This window comes from Pteropus alecto, unplaced genomic scaffold (genome assembly GCF_000325575.1).
Source record: "Pteropus alecto unplaced genomic scaffold, ASM32557v1 scaffold61, whole genome shotgun sequence".
Lineage (NCBI taxonomy): Eukaryota > Metazoa > Chordata > Mammalia > Chiroptera > Pteropodidae > Pteropus > Pteropus alecto.
This window is the reverse complement of record NW_006434835.1, coordinates 20,106,764-20,130,761: the sequence shown is the minus strand read 5'-3', so window position 1 is coordinate 20,130,761 and position 23,998 is coordinate 20,106,764. Positions and strand designations below refer to the sequence as shown.

Here is a 23,998-nt window from a genome sequence, read left to right as displayed (position 1 = left end):
ACGCAAAGCTGGCAAGAGATGGGAGAGTGGATAGAGAGTGGTGGATAAAATAAGTGAAGTAATGATAATGCAAGCAAATAAATTAAGGATGGTAAGAACCAGATTCCTCAAAGGAAAAGAAGATAAAATTATGAGGACAGAGAAAATTAAAATGAAGCCTTTGGAAATAGATTACCTGATGCTACTGATGTGAACTCATGGTATTCTAAATAGACAAATATAGAAATGAATATAGACACAAATGTGTGCAGTCACACACACATTCCCTACATTTGTCCACCAAGAGGGCATGGCCATCAAAATAGCAATAAATATATCTAGCACCCGAATTTTAAAATCTTAATCACATATTTCCACTGAAAAGTTCCAAAATTCTCTTCTTCTTATTGAAGAAGCTAATTCCCAGTCTGGGGAAGGGAAAGTAAATGATGAGCCTGTGTCACCTTGTTGTGCCAGAAAACAAGGAAGTACTCAAAGAAAGATGAGGACATGTCGAAAAGAAAAAAGACCAGTTTAAAAAAAGATCCCACTGATCAAATCTGGGACAAAGTGAATATCAAAATAAATAATGACAATACGGTGAATGTACTTAATACCACTGAACCATACACTTAAAAGTGTCTAAAATAGTAAATTGTTATTTATATTTTACATCAATAAAAACTAACAAATGATGATAACAAATCATAATCCATGGACTGAAATAGAAAACCATGGGTCTATTAAAACTAAATGAATAAACTAATCATTCAAAAAAAAAATGGTTTTTAAGTACCACTCTGCCATCACACCCCCAAAAATTCTTCACAAAGTGCAAAAGAATATCTTTACAGGGGAAAAGACTGGCAGATACCTCCTTAATCAAGTAGATAAACTTAAATCCAACAAAGCGGGATAAGTTAATATCATGACCACATAATGGGATGCAAAAAGAAAACCTGAGCATTATGCTTTTGTTATATTTCTGCCAAAGATGCATGACCACAAGTCTAATCAAGAAGAAATAGCATACAAACCCAAATTGAGAGACATTACATAAAATAACTGGCCTGTACTCTTCAAAAGCATCAAAAGTCAAGAAAGTTAACTCTGATGAACTGTGGCAGGCTGAATGAAACAGAAGAGATATGACAACTATGCAATGCTTGATTTTGCTTCTGCATAAAGGACATTATGTAGACACAGCTGCTGAAACTTGAATGGGGTCTGAAGTTAGTACTAATGCTAATTTCTCGATTTTGATGGAATGTGCTTTCTGATCTGTTTGTGTAGAAGAATGTCCTGCTTTGTCAAATAAACGAAACAAAAAAATAACAAGAGAGTAGCAACTTACTCCCGAATGGGTCAGAATAATAAATGTCGTCTTATTATACTTGCAACTTTCTGGTAAATGTATGATTGTTTCAAAATTTAAGATAAGATTTTACTTTAAAACAACTGATACATTCTATGTGGCTAGAAGAGTGCAAAGATATTATTCATTTTTGTTTCATTCTGTTTACAAATAAAATACAAGTTTATTATTAACAATTTTTTTTTTACGCCTACAGCACCTGGTCTTCCTAGGTGGTCACCCATCCAAGGACTAACCAGGCCCGACCCAGCTTAGCTTCCGAGATCAGACAAGATCAGGCGTGTTCAGGGTGGCAGGCCATAGACCAAAAAAAATTTTTAGAGCAGAATTATTTCAAATCACTGGCAAATCCACACAATTCATGAATATTTTTTGCTAAGTGTTATTTTAAGAAACAAAATTTAAACCACAATGGAAGCTTCTCCAAACTGACAGAAACACAGATCTGACTGTCATTCTCATAGCACACCTGTGATAGTATGAACCCTCTCAGCATACACTCAGGCTCAGTTTCTCAAGGGACAAAGCATAAATTTGGGGCTTGTTTTAAGAATAGCATATGTCTTAAAATATAAACACATACTTACCCTGAGACACTGAAACACTAACTGTCTGTGATCCATTCTTCTCTGTATTTGCAGGTGGCTTTGCTACAGGAATTCCGAGACCTCCAATGTAAGGGTTATAGTTGTACGTGCCATAATCAGCACCCCAATAGTCATACCACGTACTGCTTATTGGCTTAAAAAGAATGAAAAACAACTGTGGTTTATTTCTGTCTCTTCACAGTGACATTATTATTTACATTATCTAAACTCAGACGGCTACAAAATAAGCATTCTCTCCACCCTTTAAATTTCTCAAAGCATACTTGTAATCTTAATGACTTACAGGAATGGTTCAGTAATATTCTCTTCATTTTATACCAAAATTTACAAATAGCTTATTTATTTAGAATCCAAGAGATAACTACCATCCTTAATAAAAATCTCTTACACACAAAAAGAACCAACATAAAGTATTAGGGATGTATCTCTCCTTTAGAGAAAGATGAGGCTAACACAGAAGTAGAACCTGCAATGGACTCAGCTTTGATCGGCTTAAATGCTGCTTGAAATGTTCATAATCCATAAGTATACTTCCCCATGATTATTGGCAGTTCTTATATAAGATAATATTAATAAAATGGCTATATTAACAAAATGGTAACAAAACGGTTTAAGTTTTCCTTCTATTATTCATTTGGTAGATACTGTAGTACCTATAGTAATTTAATGTGTCTTGAATACATTAAATAATGGGTTACATTTGGAGATAAATATGTACTTTCCTCTTTTAAGTAACAAATAAACCAAAAGTATAAGATGAAAGATTTTATTTGCAAAGAATAGTGTATCATACCTTAAAAACTTTGGCTGCGAGAGGATCCTTTTCCAAATCAATATCTAAAGGATCAATGTCAACTTCCATTAGATCTTGAAGCAGCTCAAGATCAATTTCTTTATCTTTTTCCAAAGAGGAAAGAGGAGGTGCACCTTCAAATAATTGAATGTGATTTTACTGGAGGAGTATATAACATAAAATTTAACCAATATATTGCTTCTAATTACAGAAAAAGTTATTTTACCTGTATGTAACATATGTGTTTCTATTGACACAAAAATCTCCAAATTTTTATATTTGACAACTAGGCATTAGTAAGTATGCAAATATATCACTCTACAACACACAGTTAAAAAATACTAATGCAAAAACATTTTATTTACTAGAGAGAAAGACCATGGGATTAACCCTTGTTGAATCAAGTTGCATAAACATCAAAGTTATTATTAATTTTATTACCTCTAATACATAATTCATTATGTTACAGAAAATGATATGCAGTATTAAAAGTGAAAAAGAGAGATTTAAGTTATAAGACAGCCATTCACCTTATTTTTTTATTATTAATTAGAAATTTTGTGTTCAGATGTCTCCGAATTCTTACCTAGCTTTCTATGCCTTACAATTTCTATTCTCTCATCCTTCCCACTCTCTTATTGAACGTATATTTATAGAAGGCCTCACAAATGCCAGCCTCCATTAGGGTTTGAGTATATTAAGATTAATAAAACAAACTACCACCCTCCAAGAAACAGAAGTTCAGAGGCAAGGGTACATTACAGACATTAAACCAATTACATCATGGTAAGTGCTATCAGTGATAATCGAGTATAAGGCAGCACTGATGAGTCTCCAACACAGAGGTGGTGATGGAAAAAGATTCTTGGAGAAGGGCATGTATAATGTGAATCTTAGTAAGGAGTTCATCATGCAAACTAGAGGAGAAAAGTTTATACCAGATAAAAGGAATATCAAGTAGAAAAGATAAAATCACGAGAGAATGTTACATTAAGGAATGACAAATTATTGAAATAACCACAGCATCCGGCATGTATAGGATAGTAACTAAAATAGAGTCTTAAAAAGTAGGGAGTATGCCACAAAGGTTGTGCAGGCTAAGATACACATATTCTTTTTCAAAATGCAGGGGAAAAAAACAAATGAAGAAAATATAGCTCAAAAAGTGATTGTAAAGAATAAGAGCCTATAATCTTGTTTTCTTCACTGAGTATCTTTGACAGTTTTCTAGGTTGTAATTTCTTCAACATAGCCAAAGCAGACCATATCGAAGTAACTAGGGCATTATGAAAGGATAGCATTTTATTATAATGAGCATTCAGAGAATCAAAGCAAAGCATATTTATTAGGAAAATAACTGATATGGTTAAGGCCAAAAACCTAATAGAAAAATATAAAATTTTATACTTAACTTTATTAATTTTGAAACATTTTTATTTTAAAAAAATAATAGGATATTTTAAATAAAACATAATTCAAAGAATGTACCCGTTATATCAGGTGTCAAAGGTTCATCTATAGTTTCTAGCAGCTGAACAGAAGACTGTTGGAGGCAGTCATCAGAGTCAGCAGCTGTTGCACCTACATCATCACTCACTGTTCCTTCCTCCATGGCTTCTGCAGCTACTGGAGCCAGCAACTCTCCTATATGTAATGAGATAGTTCTAATTGCTTTCATAATTAATAAGCAGACATCCAAAACATAGGAAAGCATATTTTTTTCCTCCAGTTTAGAGAATGACAGCATGTATGCTCTACTAACTATAAGATTCTGAGGCAAAAAAAACTTCACCTACTTAAGGAAAGAACCCATATCATTATCCTCAAATGCTAAAGACAGGTAATTAGTAGAAAACACAAAATGTGTAATGTGAACAAGGAATTATTATAATCACTTTACATATTAACTCCCGTATTCATCAAAACAACTTTATAAGGAAGGTACTTTTATTATCCTTATTTTATATATGAAAAGACTGAAGCTCAGAGAGTACCTTCCTCAAGGCCACATACAGAACTAGGAAGCAGTCCATTGCTGGTAATAATAATAATGAGGCTTACTAGCTCCAATATCCCTGCACTTTAACAACCAAACTCCTCTATAAAGATTAAACTTGTCACAACTGTCAACATAATTAAATACAAAAGTAATTCTAAATGGTTGCTACAGCTATAATATTTTAAGACAGCTTTTATACTTTTAGGGGTTACAGTTTCCTTTGAAGATTACTTAGTCGAGCAATGACCAGCCAATTCTGACACATTCTATGAAAATAAGTCCTGACAAACCTGCTAAAATATCCTGTAGCATACATGTTAAGGAATACTGAGCCCAAGCACCACCCCAAGATATATCTCCTCTGTTGAAGTCAGTTCCGACCAAAAGTAACAGCAGTCTTTCCAGTTGGGGCTCATTCACAATCTCACACAGATGTATAGTTGGCCTCGTGGCATTCGCAATGCGCGCAAGGACCTGTAATACATTTCATAAAATCATACACTTCTATAGTAATTACATACGTTTTCTCCAAAAACAAAGCACTGGAGTAATAGTTTTCAATAATGCTTTTGGTGTCAAAATAATTGACTGACATGGAATGCAAAAGAAATGTAACTTCATGAATCAAACATTAAAATCTAATTAAAAATCTGGGTTGAATGGTTAAAAATAATTTTTATAGACAATGGATATGCTACAGAAAGCCTTCAGGGTATTAAAAATCATTGAAAATCAAATCACCACCTAAATTTAATATTTATTTGTATATTTCCTATTTTAATTAATAGATAAGACAGACATACCCAAACTACACATATTTAAACTCTATATTAATTTAACTTGATTAAATTATAAGTCAGATCCCCTGAGAAATAGGTGATAAAATATTTTTTAAAGCTTTCAAGGCACAATAAAACTAAACTTCATAAAAGGAAAACCAATAAAAGCATTATTATTTCTCTTAATCAAAAATCAATTCAAAACTGCATTCTTACTAATTCCTTTTTTACCCTATAAATCTAAAGTTATAAATCATGCCTATTAGTTTACCTACCTTACAAACAAACAATAAAAGATCTGCATGACATGTAAAATCCATGGAGAGGAGAAACAGGACAAGCTTCTGGACTACTGAAATACAACGTTCATGGGCCAGGGTAAATGGAAGTGGTTCTATCTCTGGACTTTCTTTTGTTGTTGTAACTTCTGTGTCTAAATTAGAACGAGACCATTCTGCTGTCCGACGTAAGCGAATTAAATCCTTAAAGTGCTATACACAGAAATGTACAATATTTAAATAATTATTGAATGAAAATTCTTTCAGTACTGATTTATTTGAGATGAAAATATTCACTCAGAAAACTTACAATTTCAAAAGAGCAAAATTTTTACATGAACCATAAGCTTGAAAAAGGAAGATTATTTAAAGCTATAGTGAACAATATATCTAATGTCCTATTTTAGAGTAAAGTATGGGATATATAACAATTTCAGAGAAGTAAAATTTTACAGAAAGGCTACATTTGGTCAAATCCAACATCATAAATAAACATAACCAAAACATCCTAAAAGTAATTCATAAAAGGTGAATTGTAAAGAAACTTACATAACTTCAAGTATTGAGTATTAATTTCAAAATCTGAGGGAATGACTATAATTTCATATTTATAGAAACACCATCACAAACTTGGTTGCTACATATTAAGTGTTAACTCTCAAATTTAAAACATGTTATTTTAAAAATTTTATTTACAAATCATTGCAAAACTTTCATTTAGAAAGGACAGATTAGGAAAACTGTACATTTCCTTGAGTCTTTTATCTCAAGGAAATGTTAAAAGCTACCCCTGCTCACAGTGTTTAGAACAGATTTTTCTGTTGATAAACACAATAACATATATTTAAGTTTCCTGATCATTATTAAAGATATCTACCTAAAATAATTAAAAATACTAAAAGGGAAAGTGACTCTTCTAAGATAATTACATTAAAAATAAAAGTCATACCTTTGAAGTAGCTTGCTTTAGTTTTGCTTGCTCTACCAGAAGTTTATATGATGATCCTTTGTTACTCTGTATTTTTTCTTTTTCCATCTGTTCAACCAAAGCCTTCTGTTTCGCCTTTAGTAGGTTAAGTTGCTTTTAAAAAAAAAAATCTTATAACTAACAATGTTAAAAACAACAAAGTAAATTATTATACTCCTCACAGAATTTATACATCAAACCAATGAATAAGTAGAGTTGGCCCTCCCTGTATGCCAGTTCCCCTAGCTCAGATTCAAATTTTACCTTCTTTCTGACATGTACTATGTATGTAGGCAGGCCCAACTACCACAGTTGTCTCTGTACTGAATATGTACAGACTTTTTATTCTTGTCATTATTCCCTAAATAATGTAACAACTATCTAGATAACAATTACACCATATTACTAAGTAATCTAGAGATGATTTAAAGTGTACGGGAGGATATACATAGGTTATGCCATTTTATATAAGAGACTTGAGCATCTGCAGATTTTGGTTATCTGCAGGGTTCTGGAACAAATTCCCTGTGGATACCAAGGGATGACTATAATTCCCTGAAATTTCTAGTTTTCATTGTGTTACTGATAAAAAAAAAAAAAAAGCATTTCTAAATCCAAATCACAAGATCTCTCTATGCTATAATTTAAAATTAATCAATTCTTTATCATATGGGAGAAGGGGAATAACTAGAAGACTTTCTTTTTTAAACCAATGAGATTTTTTTTTTAATAGAAGGAAAGAATTATTTTTAAATATATGAGAGAAATATTTTTGTTGCTCAATATTCTTAGCTTAACTTTTATGAGACTCTCCCTAAAGAGTATGCTTATGTTTTTTATTGAAATTTTCAATAAAATTTTCTGGTATGCTTATGTTTTTTATTGAAATTTAAAATTTTTATTGAGATAGCTGTATATTTCTATGCAGTTGTAAGAAATAATACAGAGAGCTCTTGTACAGTTAACCCAATTTCCCCCAATGATAACATCTTGCAAAAATATAGTATAATACACAATATTACAACAGGGTAACGGTAGTTATAATTCACCAATCTTAATCAGATTTCTCCACTTTCACTTATACTCATATGTGTGTTTGTATATTTTAGTTGTATATAATTCCAGAAGTGTGTTGTTTTATGTACCTACAACTACAGTCACTACTCAATAGTTCCATCACCACAATATTCCCTAATGTTGTCCTTTTATGTTGCCTACCCACTCCCCTCTTATCCCATCTGCCCCATCCCTAACCCCCGGCAACAACTAGTCAGTAAACAGTCCAAAATGGGGGGCGGAAATCTCTGCCCAGAAAGACCTTAAATATCTACTGAATGACTTAATCACTTCCACATATAGCCATACATGCAGAACACTACTCAAAACAGAAAGTCACTACACAGTTATAGCCTCAATTATAAGTGAATAATTTAGTTAAGAACTTAGTAGCCTTTTCAAAGACTACTTCCTAAATTTCTACTATTTCAACATATTTTTGTTATCAGGAAAAAAAATTTCATATTATATTATAAAGAAATACCAACTTGACTGTTATCTCCATATATGGGGAAAAAAGTATGAGAAATTAAAACCAGCATGTAAATGAATTCAATAATCAATGTATATTATGTGAATGTGAGAACTACTACAAATCAGTATTTTCTGAAAAATATTCTAAAAGTTCTATAGTTAACCTACACAGCAACTACAATCAAGAAAAAAATAATTACTTTTAAACAACCACAATTTTAATCAATAATTTAAAATACTATACAAAGGCATTTTCCCGTAAACTATGTAAGTTGGCAACTTACTTTATTGCATATTTCCTAGAAACGGGAACCTTCTCCTATAAACCATAATATAACCATCAAAATCAGAGAAGTAATACTGATGCACTAATAGCAACTATTCCTCAGACACCATTTTAAGTTTTGCTAACTGTGCCAATAATGTCCTTCATAGCAAAGAATAAAATACAATAGTAATATTTTACTAAGAAAATATATTATACTCTAGGTTTATTTTCCATTTTCATATCATAAATTAAATATGGCAAGCATAAACATTAAACACCCAATAAATTTTAGCTGGATTTGAAAGGATGCAAATTAGTACCATCTAAAATTAGTCAAGTGTCTAAAAAAAGAGTTAAGGAAGAAAGCTTCACATCATTTGCCTTGCAAATGATTGAATAGTTAGCTCATAGATAAAAACTTCAGAAATGAAAATAAAAATTTAGTGCTAAGTCATATTTTCAAAAAAGCCCAAAGCTTTCATAAACTTGCCAGATCCTAAGTTTTCACATAAAATCATATTTCATCTTAAATCAATTACGCAAATATTTATTGATAATACACTAGGCTCTATGCTAAGTATCAAGAATATAGTATATACTATAAGAAAAAGAAAGATATACTTTAAAAAATAATTATAATAAAGTACTGGCTCATAAGAATCTGAAGTCAGCTATAAACTCACTTTCACAGAGTAAAATGTGCACTGAAAAAACTTTACGTTATTTCAAAGAGAGATAATGGAACCAATTGAGAAAGAAACCACAAGAATCCACAGATATCTTGCAATAAAATCACATCCTAATATATGACCTGTGAGTGAGTGTGTATGCACACATATGCACTCTGGAGAAGCAGAGAAAGACACATATATGTATATCTGTTCATATTTCAAAAAGGAACAATTAAAGAATAAACCAAAAACTAAAGGGTTCATCAATGGATAAACAGGATTTGGAACATTCAAATAATGGAAGAGTAGTAAAGGATAAAAAAGAACCATTAATACACTCAAATAACATGGATGACTCTCGAATACATCATTTTGAGGAAAAGAAGCCAGGTCTAAAAGAGTACTCACTCTACATGGCTCCTACAACTTTAAGAAATCATTTACTCACAGTGAAATGCACAAATCTCATGTTCACAAAATGAAACAATCCTTACAAAAAATAATGATGAATATAATGAAAGAAAAAATATAGGATACATAAGGAACATACTGAATGGGGTACTATCCTAATTTAGAAAGCAGGGAAGACCTCTTTGAAGAACTGAGAGTATGAACTAATACCTGAAAAAATAAATTAATTTATCCAACCAAAAGAGTAAAGTCTGTGGTTGGAAGAAAAAAAAAAAACAGCACATGCAAAAATCCTGTATGAGAAAACTGGTGTACATGGTCCAGAAACTCAAATTCAATATAGCTAAATCAAAATTCAAACCAGAAAGTTCGACAGAGGGACAGATAACAGATACCCTTAAAGCCATGTTAAGGAATTTGATCTTTACCCAAAGGTCAAGTGGAAGCCACTAAGAATTTAGAGGAGTGGTATGATTGAGTTTGTATTTAAAAAGAACTGCCCAGGGGCATCATGAAAAATGGACTGGACTGAGAAAGAACAAAAGCAGAGAGGTCTTTCACTAGGCAAAGGACAGTGACGGCCCGATTTAGAATGGTAGTCATAGAACCCTGAAGAGTAGTTAACTTAAAGGACATCACCAAAAATCTGTAAACTACATATTGTTGCCTTCTTACAAATAAGGAAACTCAGTCTCAAAATGTTAAATAATTTCCCTATGGAGCTTGTTAAATGTCATACCTAAGATCTGATGGCAAGTCTATCTTATGCAACCACCAAAGCAATGTTCTCAAATATTAAAACAAAAAATTACTGAAAATTACCTGTTTATGATGAACTAGTTGCTTTCTGATTTTCCTAGAATATAATCTATCAAGGCTACTACTGCCTTTGGAAGACCTATTTATGTTCTGAGTGTGCAGATTATTGTTAATGAAACTCCACTGGTTACCTATAGGGCAAAGAAAAGTTTCATTAATAATTCTGTTAGATATGACTTTACTTTTCAAACACAGTAAACATAAAATTATAAATGTCTCAAAGCACTTTTAAAGAAAATTAAGAAAACCACTGTAAAAAAAAACTGCTAGGAAGACTTGACTCTAGAAAGGTTATCCTAGACCCTACATGACTTTAAGACCGAAGTTCTATCTCCAATCTTTCCATTAAGATAACAGCCAGCCATCTTTCTCCACAACTGTTTAAGAATTCTCATGCAACTTTAATAATATCACTCAATTCTCATGCAACTTTAATAATATCACTCAATTCTAACAATAACAAATATTCAAAAATGGCCTATATTTCAAGCTCATATGCTTTTGTGCAGGTACCCCCAAAAATGGTACTAAGTATTTTGACTTAATAACTGCAAAAATAAGGTTGAATAGTACAAAAAACATGCTATGTAGCTCCATTCTCATTTTTGGGAATATATCCAGACTACTCTTTAAGTGTCATTATTCTGCTTAATGCAGGCTTAATACCATACATCACCCATCTCCAATTATTTGTTCATGTCTGCTTAACCTAAAAATATTTTTTTCTATTCTCTATTACTCAATTTTCAAGACAGTTCAAATTCTGTAAACCTAAAATAAATGTCTTCCATGAATGTGTTTTCAAAATATCTGAATGATATAAACAAAATACTATCAATATTATCTGTAATATTCTAGCTTTATATTGTATTTACTATCTGTTATATTCTAGCTTTATACTGTTGTATTTAATTGTATGTCTTACCTCTATATTCTGTAACTGAGTAAAGTGACCACTGACATAAAGCATTTGTTTAAAAAATAAACACAAGACAAATGCCCTGTACATGAAAAAATTCTCCCGTCCTCATCCCAAATATAATGTACATCATAAACAATTGATTGACCTACATTTCAAGTGATCTTATTTAAATTCAAGTGATCTTATTTAAAATTCCAAATGTTATAGTACTTAGATGTAGCTATTTCATATCTTGTTAACTTAGGAGAGAGGAAGAAAATAATGTCTTACAGTTTGATTTCTTTTCATTTTTAAATTTTGCTGTGTCTCCAGCTTATAGGAAAAGATTATAAATTCAAAATCTGGAATTTTCTGTGTCTAATGTTAAAGTCATTTATAATTAATTAGTAGAACTATGTTTTATTATAGTAAATGGAATAACTCACTATACTAAAATAACAAAACTACAAAACTCTTACCAGATTTCCTTTTCATAACTTCACATATATGTATGTTATTACGGAGTATTTAAATGAGCATGGAGGAAAACCTTGTGAAAGGCATGATTCTATTTAGAAACCAAAGTCATATTCAGACAAAGGGCTTGTCCATAAAGTACTTTAAAAATAAACACTATCCTTAAACAGATTTCTGGTAAAGTTGATTCACATTTTCAATAAATTACATACAGCTGGAATCTCCAAGCCAATAGCCAGTTCTGGAACAACAGTGAGTCTCTCAAAAACCCCACCAATAGATTATTATAAATTTCTGATACCTGTCAGAAACCTCTCTCTGTCTTTACCATTCAAAGGTTTCTTTGCAGCTGCTGCTTCATCTTCAACAGTTGACACATAATCCAGTAACCTGGACACCAGCATAACTACCCAACTGATCATGGGAATGTCTAGTACTCCTAAATAGACATGAGAGGAGGAAAAGAAATCAGGTGATTCTAAAAGCTCTAATAAAACCTAATAAAATAATTATAAAATATTATATAAATCCAAAACATACCATATCATTACTAATACTAACATTTATTTAAAATAAGCCTCAAAATTGGAAATTTATGGCCATAAATTGAGTAACACATTCAATCTAATAGAAGACCAATGTTTCATGGTATGAAAATAGATTCTTAATTGTAGGTTGAATTCAACAGATAATAATTTGTAAACTAGAAAACAAGGTATAAGATGCTATTCTTAGATTTACAGGTGACTGAAATAAAAAATCTAACTCTCAATATACAATTAATATGGTTTTAAACTATGTTCTAAGGTTTTAATTCCAATAACAATTTTCTTGCTCAAATGAAATTCAAATGGTACATAAAGCTTAAATGGTACCATAAAGCTTAAACAGCAATGGTACCATAAAGCTTAAACTTAAGAGTTTTAGTTATGATATAAAAGAAACATATTTCCAAGTTCAAAATTCAAATAATGAAAAGTTAACATTTAAAAAGCAATAGCTATATGACAGTCAGTCACATGAAGGCTAATCATTCTTAAAAGTCTACATCATAAAAACAGTAACAAAATGTGCAGCAATGAATATTTTTAGGAGTATTTATTTCAAACTAATCATTTTTAAAAAGCAGTATTTATAGAAATCTTACATTTCTACTAAATTTAACTCTTTAAACAATACCTTCTGTCCTCCGATGCATAGGTAACTGTGGCTGAAGAGGTGACAGTAAATTATCCAATAGATTAAGTAAGCTTTCTAATACTCCACTATTACTAAGTGATCTTTGACCAATGCAGGAAAGTAACATGAAGACTCTAAAAAAATAAAAAAATAAAAAAAAAAAAAAAGATGTAAATAAAATACCCATTATGAATCAATGTAATTGCTCATTTAAAAAATAATTTACATTGGAGTTTTGGTCAAAATGGTGGAGTAGGTAAATGCTGTTTGCCTACTCCCATGACCACATTAAAATTATATAACAATCAACCTTGAGAGCCATCTGAAGACTAACAGAAGTCCTATAACGAAGGATATTTTTAAAAAAAGCCACGATGAGACTGGTAGGAGGGACAGAGACACAAAACAAGCTGGCCCCTCATCCACATATGGCAGTTGAGAATCAGGTCAACTGCAGATGTCCCCTGAGGAGCAAGAGGTCCCAGCCCCATAACAAGCTCCCCAGGTTGGAGCACCAGTGCCAGAAAGTGGCACCCCCACAACATTTGGCTGTGAAAGTCAGCAGGGATTCCGTCTGTCAGGGTGAAACAGAAGGCTGCTGGGAACCCCGTCATCCTCTTACTGTGCTCATAGAGAGGAAGAATTAACATCGTTAAAATGTCCATACTACACAAAGCAATCTACAGATTCAATGCAATCCCTATCAAAATACCACTGGAATTTTTCATAGAACTAGAACAAATAATTTTAAAATTTATATAGAACCACAAAAGATCTGAATGGCCACAGCAATCTTGAGAAAGAACAAAGTTGGAGGTATCACACTACCTGATATTGAACTATATTACAAGGCTACAGTAATCAAAACAGCATGGCACTGTTAATAATAGTGCCAGACAGATAATATCTGTAGAGCCTATAAACAAACCTACAGCTACATGATTGACTAATCTACAACAAAGATGACAAGAATATACAATGGGGTAAAGACAGTCTATTCGATAAAGTGTTGGGAAAACTGGAGATAGATGCAAAAAAATGGAACTGGACCACCTTCTTACACCATATAAAAGAATAAACTCAAAATGGATTAAAGACTTAAATGTAAGATCTTAAACCATAAAACTCTGAGAAGAAGAAAACATAGGCAGTGAACTCTGACATTGCTCTTAGTAATATTTTTTTCTGATATATCTCCTCAGGCAAGGGAAACAAAAGAAAACAATAAGCAAATTTAAAGAAAATTAAAAAGTTTTTGAACAGCAAAGGAAACCACCAAGAAAATGAAAAGACAACCGACTGATTTGGAGAAGATATTTGCCTATGATACATCTGATAAGGGGTTAATATCCAAAATTTATAAAAAACTCATATAACTCAACACCAAAAAAAAACATCCAATTAAAAAATAGGCAGCAGACCTGAATAAATATTTCTCCAAAGAGGACATACAGATGGCCAATAGATATATAAAAAGATGATCAATATCACTACTCATCAGAGAAATACAATTTAAAAACCATAATGAGATATCACCTCACATCTGTCAGAATAGCAATCTTCAGTACATCAACAAACAGCAAGTGTTGGCGAGGATATGTAAAAAAGAGAACCCTCGTGCACTGTTGGTGGGATTCCACGGTGCAGCCACCATGGAAAACAGTATGGAGGTTCCTCAAAAAATTGAAAATAGAACTACTTTATGACCCAGTAATTCCAATTCTGGGTATTTACGTGAAGAAATCCAAAACACTAAAACTCAAAAAGATACATGCACCTCTATGTTCACTACAGTACTATTTATAACAGTCAAGATATGAAAGATCTAATTAGATAAAGTAGTTGTGGTACATATATATGATGGACGATTACTCAGCCATAAAAAATAAATAAACAAATAAATAGAATCCTAGCATTTGTGACAACATGAGTAGACCCAGAAGTATTATGCAAGGTGAAATACTGACAGAGAAAGACAAATACCATATGATCTCATTTATACGTGGGATCTAAAAGAATAAAATAAATGAACAAACAAAACAGAAACAGATTCATAGATACAGAGAACAAAATGGTGGTTTCCAGATGGGAAGGACATTGTGGGGCTAAGTGAAAAGGTGAAGGGATTAAGAAGTACAAATTGGTGGTGACTATCACAAAATAGTCAATATAAAGTACAGCATAGGGAATACAGTCAATAATATTGTGATAATTATGTATATGCCAAGTGGGTACTAGACTAAACAGAGGGATCACTTCATATATTACATAATTTCTACAACTATACTGTACACCTGAAACAAGTATAATATTGAATGTCAACTGTAATTAAAACAATAAAATAGAGGAAAAGCCATGTGAAGACACAAGAAAACCACCTGCAAGTCAAGAAGAGGAACCAACCCTGCTAACAAGTGATCTCTAAGTCAAACATCCACAATTTGAAAAAAAAAAAAATTTGTTGTTCAAAAAAATGAATAAAAAAAATAAAGGAAAAATAATTTACATTAAAATTTAACATAGTAATGATAAAACATTTGGTTCTTAGCAAGATATCTGAAGGTATAATGTTAAAATCAGCTTTTTTTCAAGCTATAGGTTGTATTTTCTAACTTTATGCACAAGAAATCGGGGAGCGAGAACTTTATCAGAGCCTCAGAAAAACACATTTAACACATAAACTAACATGATCTGATAGGAAATACTTGTAAACAAAGATCTATAAACTCCACAGATTCGATAAGGAAACTAAAGAATGTAGTCTGGTTGTATCACGCATAGTCTTCTTCATATGCCCTTCACTGGGCATTCCTCAAACTCTGAAATAAACATGCTCCATTTTTCCACACCCAGTATCCATACACAGAAGATTTCAAAATCTGTGACAAGTATAAATCATTAATAACAAATAAGTTTAATATTTTCTGACCTACCTATCCTGTGGAAAGATGAGAAGCTGCTCTGAATTGTACAATTCCTGAAGAACATTAGAAAGAAACTGACCCCACCATCTTTCACCACCACAGAGTTGAACAAGAAGAAGACCAGTATGCAACCGTATCTTTGGGGTTCCACTGATGCACAAGTGTTTAAAAAGCTCTTCACAAGCCTGGGCATGAAATGTGCTCTGCAAAACTGCAGGAACAGAGTGTCCTATTACAAGAAAGAAAACAATAAAATTTCCCATTTAAGTGTATGCTCTAATATGAAAACTGGTATGCCTAGATGTTTTCTTCTTCACCAGCAATCAGTATACAATTATATTCTATTTATTCATTCATTTATTTACTCCTTGTATCTAGAAATTTAATTACTAAATATCTGAGGAATAGAAGAGTTAGCAATTAAATCCACTATATTTCTTGTATGTGCAGTAAGGTATATGAGATGGCTATGTGAGCATGTGTGTTTGTGTATGCATCTGTAATGATCAAAAATATCTCCTGGCTAGAAAATGACAGCTCCATATTGAATTAGCAATTATTAATGGTTTTCACTGTATCACTCCTAAATAATATTTATTTTGCCAGTAACACAATGATGTGGCACTTCAATAGCAGAAACTCAAGAAAAGAAATAATCAAAAATCCATATAAGAAAAACAAATAAAAATATGTTGAATTAACTTAAATATTTTGAATTAACTTAAAGAATACATTTCATAAATACATTAGAAAGGATAACAATATCCAGGAAATATCAACACAATCAAATATGCAACAAGATTCCATCAAACATATTTCCAGTCTTCAAAGTACTTAAGCCAAATACAAACCATTGGTAGAGTGAAGGAGGCTGAGCAAAGTATCCAATAAATATCTGATGATAGTACGTAACTGCTCTGTGGAAGACGTCTGAATTAAATCTTTTGGATCTGATGTTTCATTCAACATCTTCCTACTTGCACCTAGAGCTACTTTGAGTCTCTGCACTGCATTATGAGCCAAATTTAGTTGAAGCTGTAGCTGAATACAATCCTGATAGGAGGAAAAAACTCTACTGTCTTCCTCAACTGCTTTGTCTGGCTTTCGCAAGAAGTACTGCGCATTGTTAGCACTGTTGAGAGGAGGAAGATCAATACTTTGCAAAAGAGTTTCCAGTCGATGACAAGCTAAGTTATACCTGTAAGTAAAAAGATAAATGTACAAAATAATTCCCATAATATTCTTTGATGTACATGTAGATACCCACTAAAAATTAAATTTCTAAAACATGTTAACACACAACCATTAAAAAAATTAATTATTTGGTAAGTATTAAATAGAGCTAATTATTTAATCACATTATATTAATGCTTTATTATAATATGCTAACATCTTCCATCTATTCTTTTCTATACACTTACAAGAAATTTCTTAACAATTATATGCAAGACATTAAACAAAATGTAGGATTTCAGTAAGATTAAATTCTACTGTAATTTTCTACCAACCTGCACTGTATATCCTCCTGTAGAGCAACCATCATTGCTAAATGCTGATCAATTTCTGGTTGGTTTGCATATTCTCCTTCTCCTCTTAGAGGATCATGCATTAATTTTAGTTCACTCTCCCAAGGCAAGATGTAGGTATGACCATAGTAAAATCCTAAAGGGATTTTGGCTCTGGCATTGGTACTTCCATAACGTCCAATGACCGTGATCTGGAATGAGAAATTATATGTACATGTCCATCCGCACCAATAAAAATCTGAATAATATATTTTAAAAGATACAGTTATACTTTCAAATCATATGTCTGTATATTTTTCATAACTTTTCAGAAACATAGAAAAACGTATCAATTCACTTTCTTGAAGTTCTTTACCTTCATGAATCTGCACACAGGAGGTGGTATCAAGTCATGAAGAATTAGTGAGTGGGTGCTTATATCAGTTGCCACTACCAAGCGCCTCCCATCCACCTCTTCTCCTAATGTCCAAATGTCAATTGACAAGGAGGCCAAGTCTCCACAAGTGGGAATCAATACATCTGTCAACAGTATTGGTCTACCAAAATCCAAGGTCACAAACCTCCTTGCTCCTATGAGAGGGAAAGTAACAGTTGACCAAAAATACCATATATCAATTAATAAAAAGATATATCAAAAAAATATTTGGAAAAACCATCTTAAAATTTCTGAAACTTCAATCTATGTAAGTTTGAACTCCAAGACTTAAGTTAAAAATGTACTATCAACTGTACACATAAATTTAATTTAAAACATCCGAGGAAAAAGTTAAATAAAAATAGTATATAGATTAACTCTATAAAGTACTTATCTTCTTTTGGCTATTTGGTCATTTTTTTTTTCACATATAGACACATTAATACTAAATTCTATTACCTGATTTTAGTTTTCTTAAGCCTCTTATAGAGTTAAAATGCAAAGTAAAAGTATAAGACTGAAATAACAAGTGGTCATTATTACCACTAAAAAAAAAAAAACTTAGGAAGGTCCTCCAATGGAGACAGATTCAGCTTATCTCAATGTTTTCCCCCAGTACTGACACATCACTGTCTCTTCAGCTCAGTATCAGATGAAGTACTGGCTTACTCTTAAGGGCCACACTAAAGAGGTAGTATGTCTTTTTTGTGTAAGCACTAGAATCACTCAGCAAGGTGAGATGCTCACACTAATGAAAGGCACAAACGATCTGAGAGGAATGGAAGAGAAAGCAGATTTGTATCACTCATCTCACACACATTTCAGGAAGAAGTCCAATTAATGAAACAGTAAGTAAAATCACTAATAGTATTTTAATTCTTTATCTTTTTTTATTGGGTTAGGTTAAGGAGCAGCTAGTAACCTTATCATCTACATTTTATAGTGAAGGAACTCAATTAAATTAAACTTCCAAGACCAGAGCTAAACTCCATGGGGATAGTTTAAATTAAAAAAGGCAGTTACCAATACTTTTCTTAACAAAAAAACTATTAAACAACAAAATTCATAATTTTCCTCCTCAGGGGGGTTATATGCCACAGTCAATTCCATAGATTAAAAAACCAAATCACAGTGTAAACAACTCCTCACATTTCATAAGACTGAACAGCAGCAAATTTCACTTTAAATGTTATCAACACTAATGTTGTTAGCAATGATTAGTTATGCAGAAAAAACTATTAACTTTTATTATTTTTTAAAAACTCTCTTCCAAAAAGGAAACAGCCCACTGCAATAAAGTTCAACTGTTTATATAAAAGAAAAATGATATGATACAGTATGTACTGTATTCATGTACTTCTTCCTATAAAACATATCTGAGGATTTTGTTGAATTCTGCTACTGCTCAAGTCCAACAGTTGGTAGGACTGTTAGGTAAAAACTGCCTATAGCTTATTAGTAAACATACTCTAATCCAAAGCACCTACCCTGATCACAGGTCTCTAGCATATAAGCAGGGTAAAATATGAATTATCCAGAGATCATGAAATGTTATTAACCTTACTCAATTATTATAATTAGCAGTAATTCTTGCTGCTATTCTCAAGAAACAGTTCCAATACCAGAATGCTAGTGGTAGTAATACTACTGCTTTAAGTGTAATTTCTAGTGTAATGGTAACTGAGCAGCTACACTGGAGGCAAATATTTATATTAATCACAGTTCAATAGGTGAGAGTCATATAAAGATCAAATCCACTGTTTAGATAGAATGAGTGAAACTACTCGGCAGCATTCCTCCCTTCAATTTGGTGAGCACTTACTTTGAGCCTTATGTAGTGCTTATTCTTAGTAAAATGTACTTATCCAAGAGCAAATGTGATTTATTTGCAAAGGGAAATCAAACTACAGAATATTAAGTCTTCAAAGGGCTAACAGACGAGGCAAGAAAAATATTTTAAGAAAGTCAACAATTACCTGAATGCATTCGTTCTATAATAATGGACTGGTGAGGTGGAGGTTGAAGAAAATGAGAAGCATGAGAAACTGCAAGGGCTAGACCAGAACCAAGTGGATTCTAGAAAAGAAAGAAGTATAACTCTATGTTGATGTTACTCTTGCCATTTAAAAACTAAGAACCATAATATCAAATTGGCGCATCTCATTTCCTAATGTACATTCTGTAATATTTTATAAAAGAAAATAATCGAATTTCATTTATTAAGTTGGTATAATCACATTTTGCCTTCTAAAGTATGTGTATTTTTCAAAATATTTTTAAATATCTAAGCGAACACCTATTTAAAATATAATAATTTACCATTCTGGACTTGCTGGAATTTTTGTTATGTGCAGCAAGATTGACTGCTGGGGGATCAATAACTGAGCCTGGGAAAAGCTGTGCAAGTTCGGCATTAATCACAACGGAAACTGCTTCATTGGGTGGTGTGAGTGGTGGAGTCATAAAAAGTGGTGTTGTTTTTGGAGTGGGTGGAATAACATCGGATGGATGAATGAAGAATCCAGGGGCTGCCACTGGGTTGGAAGGCACAGAGTTGTGAACGGGACCTGCTGCTGATGCTGCTGATGCTGCTGACGCTGCTGCAGCTGCTGCAGCTGTTGTCTGATGTAACTTGGCTTCCAGCTTTGCTTTCTGTAAAAGAAGTAAAAGCAACAAATATAGACTACCCCTGGCTACCTAAATTGTGGGGAACTAGACAGGTATATATTGAAGATAAACATGATTAACTGGATCCTAGTTAAATAAAAATGAAATAAAATACAAAATGGAAAACAAAAATAGGGTATTTCTTTGCTATATATACACTTCGTTAAATATTTGATATAAACTTCCTGAATATTTGGGAATTAGGACCTTCTCAAAGAAAAGGTGCAAAGGAAGCAGAACACGTAAATGTAAATAAGAAAACAAAGTTTTCCTCAAAACAATTAATGGGAATTGGACTTTCATGTTTCCTCACCTGATACAATTTGTCACCTGGAATTGCATACGTCATTTAAACCACGATGAAATCTCCAAGACATATCATTGTTACTAAATTTTAATTCACTTAATTTAACTGGTCTTTAAAAAATTGTTTTAGGTTCTTCAATTCTATAAAATAGTAACTGGTAACTGTAATGTCTGACCAAGAGTGTTTAAACATAGTAAGAATGGATTTTACTTAAAGACTCCAAAAAAAAGTATCAATTCTATTTCCTCAGATATATATATCAAATAAAATGCATTTATACAATTTTTAAAAATGTAAATATATCACAAAGACATTACCTCAATTTTTTGAAGAAAATGATTAGTTCACATCGGTCAACCTACTTTCCTTTACGAAAATAATGGTCATTTTTACAGTACTTTTTCAGCTTTTGAAGTTTAGAGACAGCATGAACAAAGAGCCAAATAGTCTCCAACCTGTTGCTGAAGCTTCAAAAGCTGCTGCTGTTTCTCTTGCAGCACCTGTAGCTGTTGCTCGGCTGAAGCCATTGCATGAGAGAGAGACTGCAAAGCTACCTGGGCTGCTGAACTCAGGGCTGTCGAAGCTTCCCCAACTGTCCCAGATGATAGTCCACCTACTGCAGGAGTAACCCCGAAGGAACTCACTGGCATAAGACAAGGGGAAAAAAAAAATAGGATGAAGGAAAGATTCACAGAGAAACATATTGAAATTACTATACCATTCTGACACAAAAACTATAGTTAATTTTCATTCTGAAAGCTAGAGAGTATAAATAAGAGAACCTTAATGATAATAATAGCATTCGTGTTTAAGGGATACAGGAATGACTTCTAAATCAAAGAAAAATTACTATACTTCTAAGTTTAAAAATATTTGCAGCATAGAAATTTCATTTAAAATGGCTAACAAGAAAATACAAAATGAGAGTAATCTTATCATACAATTTGAGAATAATGAAATTTGCTTTACTAAGATTGCTTACAAGCAACACTTCTTGCTCCCTCTCCCAAAAAGCTCAAAAAAACTTTCAATTATAAGAACACCATTTAAAAAACTGACAACACTTATTTCCTCATTTTAAAGCATAGCCTAGACAGAGTCTGGCCCACATAGAATGTGTAAAGCAGTTTCCTACCATATGCTTCCCAGAACACTAATATGGAGAGAAGCATGTCCCACGCATAGTCAAATAAGTCAGGCATATACTGCTTACCCATGAACATTATCATCATTAAAAGTCTATGAAATCCTTTAAGCTAAGATGACTTTCCTTTTCAATGTTATTCAAACATGCATTACAAAAGAACTTTTTTCCCATTAAATATTTGCTAATATTTGTGAAAAACAATTTGGGAAAAAGCTGAGATAAAAACCATTACACAGCATAAACAAGTCAGCACAAAACAAGAAGTAGAGGTCAAGTCTAACAACAGCATTAATATTTGTAACAGGACTTTACTAGGAAGTTACATTGGTAGAAAGATAACTGCTACAATAGCAAATGTTTAGTGTGCATTACCATGTGATACTGTTTCAGTTAATTACTATATTCAACTGATGAGCAACCCTGAGGGGCAGGTACTATGATTCTGTTTTTCAGTTGATTAAGTAAAGAAGGACTCAAAGAAGTTACCCTGTAGAGCTGAGATTAGTCAAACTAGGATTAAAACCAATGGACCTCATTTAACTTACACAAATTCAACTTTATATAATCCTGGTCAAAGAAAGAAAAATCATATCTCACATAAGCTGAGTGCTCAAAAATGAAATACATCTGTTCCATCTAATTTTCTGCCAAAGCAAAAGGTAGTAATTCCAACTCCAGAGGGAAAATTATTAGACTTACTGAAGCATTTATGTTGTACTTGCACTGTTGGTATAATTTAAGTGATTTTCAATATTAACCATGGGTACACTTTAGCCCTTTACTGATTTTAAAATCTAATGCCCCAAAAAAGTTTATGGAAAAATTAACTCACTACAAACACATAAGAGACATAAACAATCCAAGGACAAGTCATCATGACACTACAAAACTAATTTTAAAATCTTTTCCACAATCTGAGCTTTCAGTACCCTTTTCAATTTTTATACAAAGGGCCTTAAAAACTAGATATAAAAAGATATAACAAGAAAAAAGATGACTATTATCACCATTTCTATTATATCATGCAGGAAGTCCTAGGAAGCACAAAAGAGTAAAAGAGATAAAAGAGATAAAAATCAGAAAAACAGCAAAGATATATGTACTGTAAGGTAAAAATAAGAACTGAATTTCTAGATGTCAAGGGTATGTATGTATTATGGTCTCTCGGATACCGCTAAAAACAGTAAAAAGTAAAAAATAGACCAATAAAAATATAATCACCAAAAAAAAAAACAAAGAGAGAGAGAGATAAAGAAATAACTGACAAGATGAGAAACCTAACAGAATAAATAAAAAACATGGTAGATTCAAACACATGTACATCAGTAATTACATTAAGTGTAAATTAAATATTCCAATTAAAAAAATTACCATAGCGGAATTTAAAAAGCCAACTACATGTTGCTTTTAAAAGTATGTCTAAAATATAAGGAGACACTGAAAAGCTAAATGTAGTAAGAAGGAAAAATATACACTATACAAATAGTGACCAAAAGAAAGCTGATGCTAGGTATATATATACCAAACAAACTACTTTTAGAAAAAACAGCAATCTTAGAGATAAAGAGATAATTAGTAATCATAAGAGATTCAATTCACAAGAAAAATACAACCATTCTAAATTTGTAGGGTAGTTTCAAACTAAAATAGACAAATCCACAGGTACAATGACAAAAATTTAACACTGGTCTTATTAGCTAAAAAACCAAGTAGATAAAGTAATAGATACATAATTAGCAAACTTGTCCAAATGGATATATAGAATATACTTCACCAACAAGTGCTGAGTAAACATTATTATAAAGCACTCATGGAATACTTATAAAAGCTAACCCACTATAATTCTTAACATATTTTGCAAGCTTGATAATCAGAGCATTTCTTTTGACCAGTGAACAAATTTAAATAGAAATCAATAATAAGATAACTAGAAAATCCTCATGTATTTGGAAATTAAGAAGTGTGTTTCTTTAATGTT

The 23,998-nt window shown here is 32.1% G+C and overlaps 1 protein-coding gene and 1 pseudogene across 12 annotated transcripts in view; both read right to left on the bottom strand.

Annotated features, from left to right (window-relative positions):
- The window catches only part of BIRC6 (baculoviral IAP repeat containing 6), a 189,398-nt gene that overhangs the window by 91,033 nt on the left and 74,367 nt on the right, over positions 1–23,998 (bottom strand). For 9 of the 12 annotated variants that reach the window (XR_003045851.1, XM_025045688.1, XM_025045689.1 and 6 more), the window contains 16 exons: positions 21,329–21,516; positions 20,219–20,551; positions 19,876–19,975; positions 17,840–18,054; positions 17,467–17,675; positions 16,810–17,156; positions 15,968–16,187; positions 13,035–13,168; positions 12,157–12,294; positions 10,481–10,608; positions 6,761–6,892; positions 5,809–6,024; positions 5,045–5,228; positions 4,244–4,399; positions 2,756–2,889; positions 1,942–2,095 (listed from right to left, as the gene is read on the bottom strand). Coding sequence is in view for 11 of the 12 variants with exons in the window: in XM_025045688.1 (XP_024901456.1) it covers positions 1,942–2,095; positions 2,756–2,889; positions 4,244–4,399; positions 5,045–5,228; positions 5,809–6,024; positions 6,761–6,892; positions 10,481–10,608; positions 12,157–12,294; positions 13,035–13,168; positions 15,968–16,187; positions 16,810–17,156; positions 17,467–17,675; positions 17,840–18,054; positions 19,876–19,975; positions 20,219–20,551; positions 21,329–21,516 (2,988 nt within the window). In the remaining variant the exon portion in view is untranslated. The remainder of the gene's footprint in view (positions 1–1,941; positions 2,096–2,755; positions 2,890–4,243; positions 4,400–5,044; positions 5,229–5,808; positions 6,025–6,760; positions 6,893–10,480; positions 10,609–12,156; positions 12,295–13,034; positions 13,169–15,967; positions 16,188–16,809; positions 17,157–17,466; positions 17,676–17,839; positions 18,055–19,875; positions 19,976–20,218; positions 20,552–21,328; positions 21,517–23,998) is intronic. The other 3 variants (XM_025045692.1, XM_025045693.1, XM_025045690.1) reach the window with 2 other exon arrangements.
- LOC112478549 lies at positions 1,542–1,659 on the bottom strand (annotated as a pseudogene).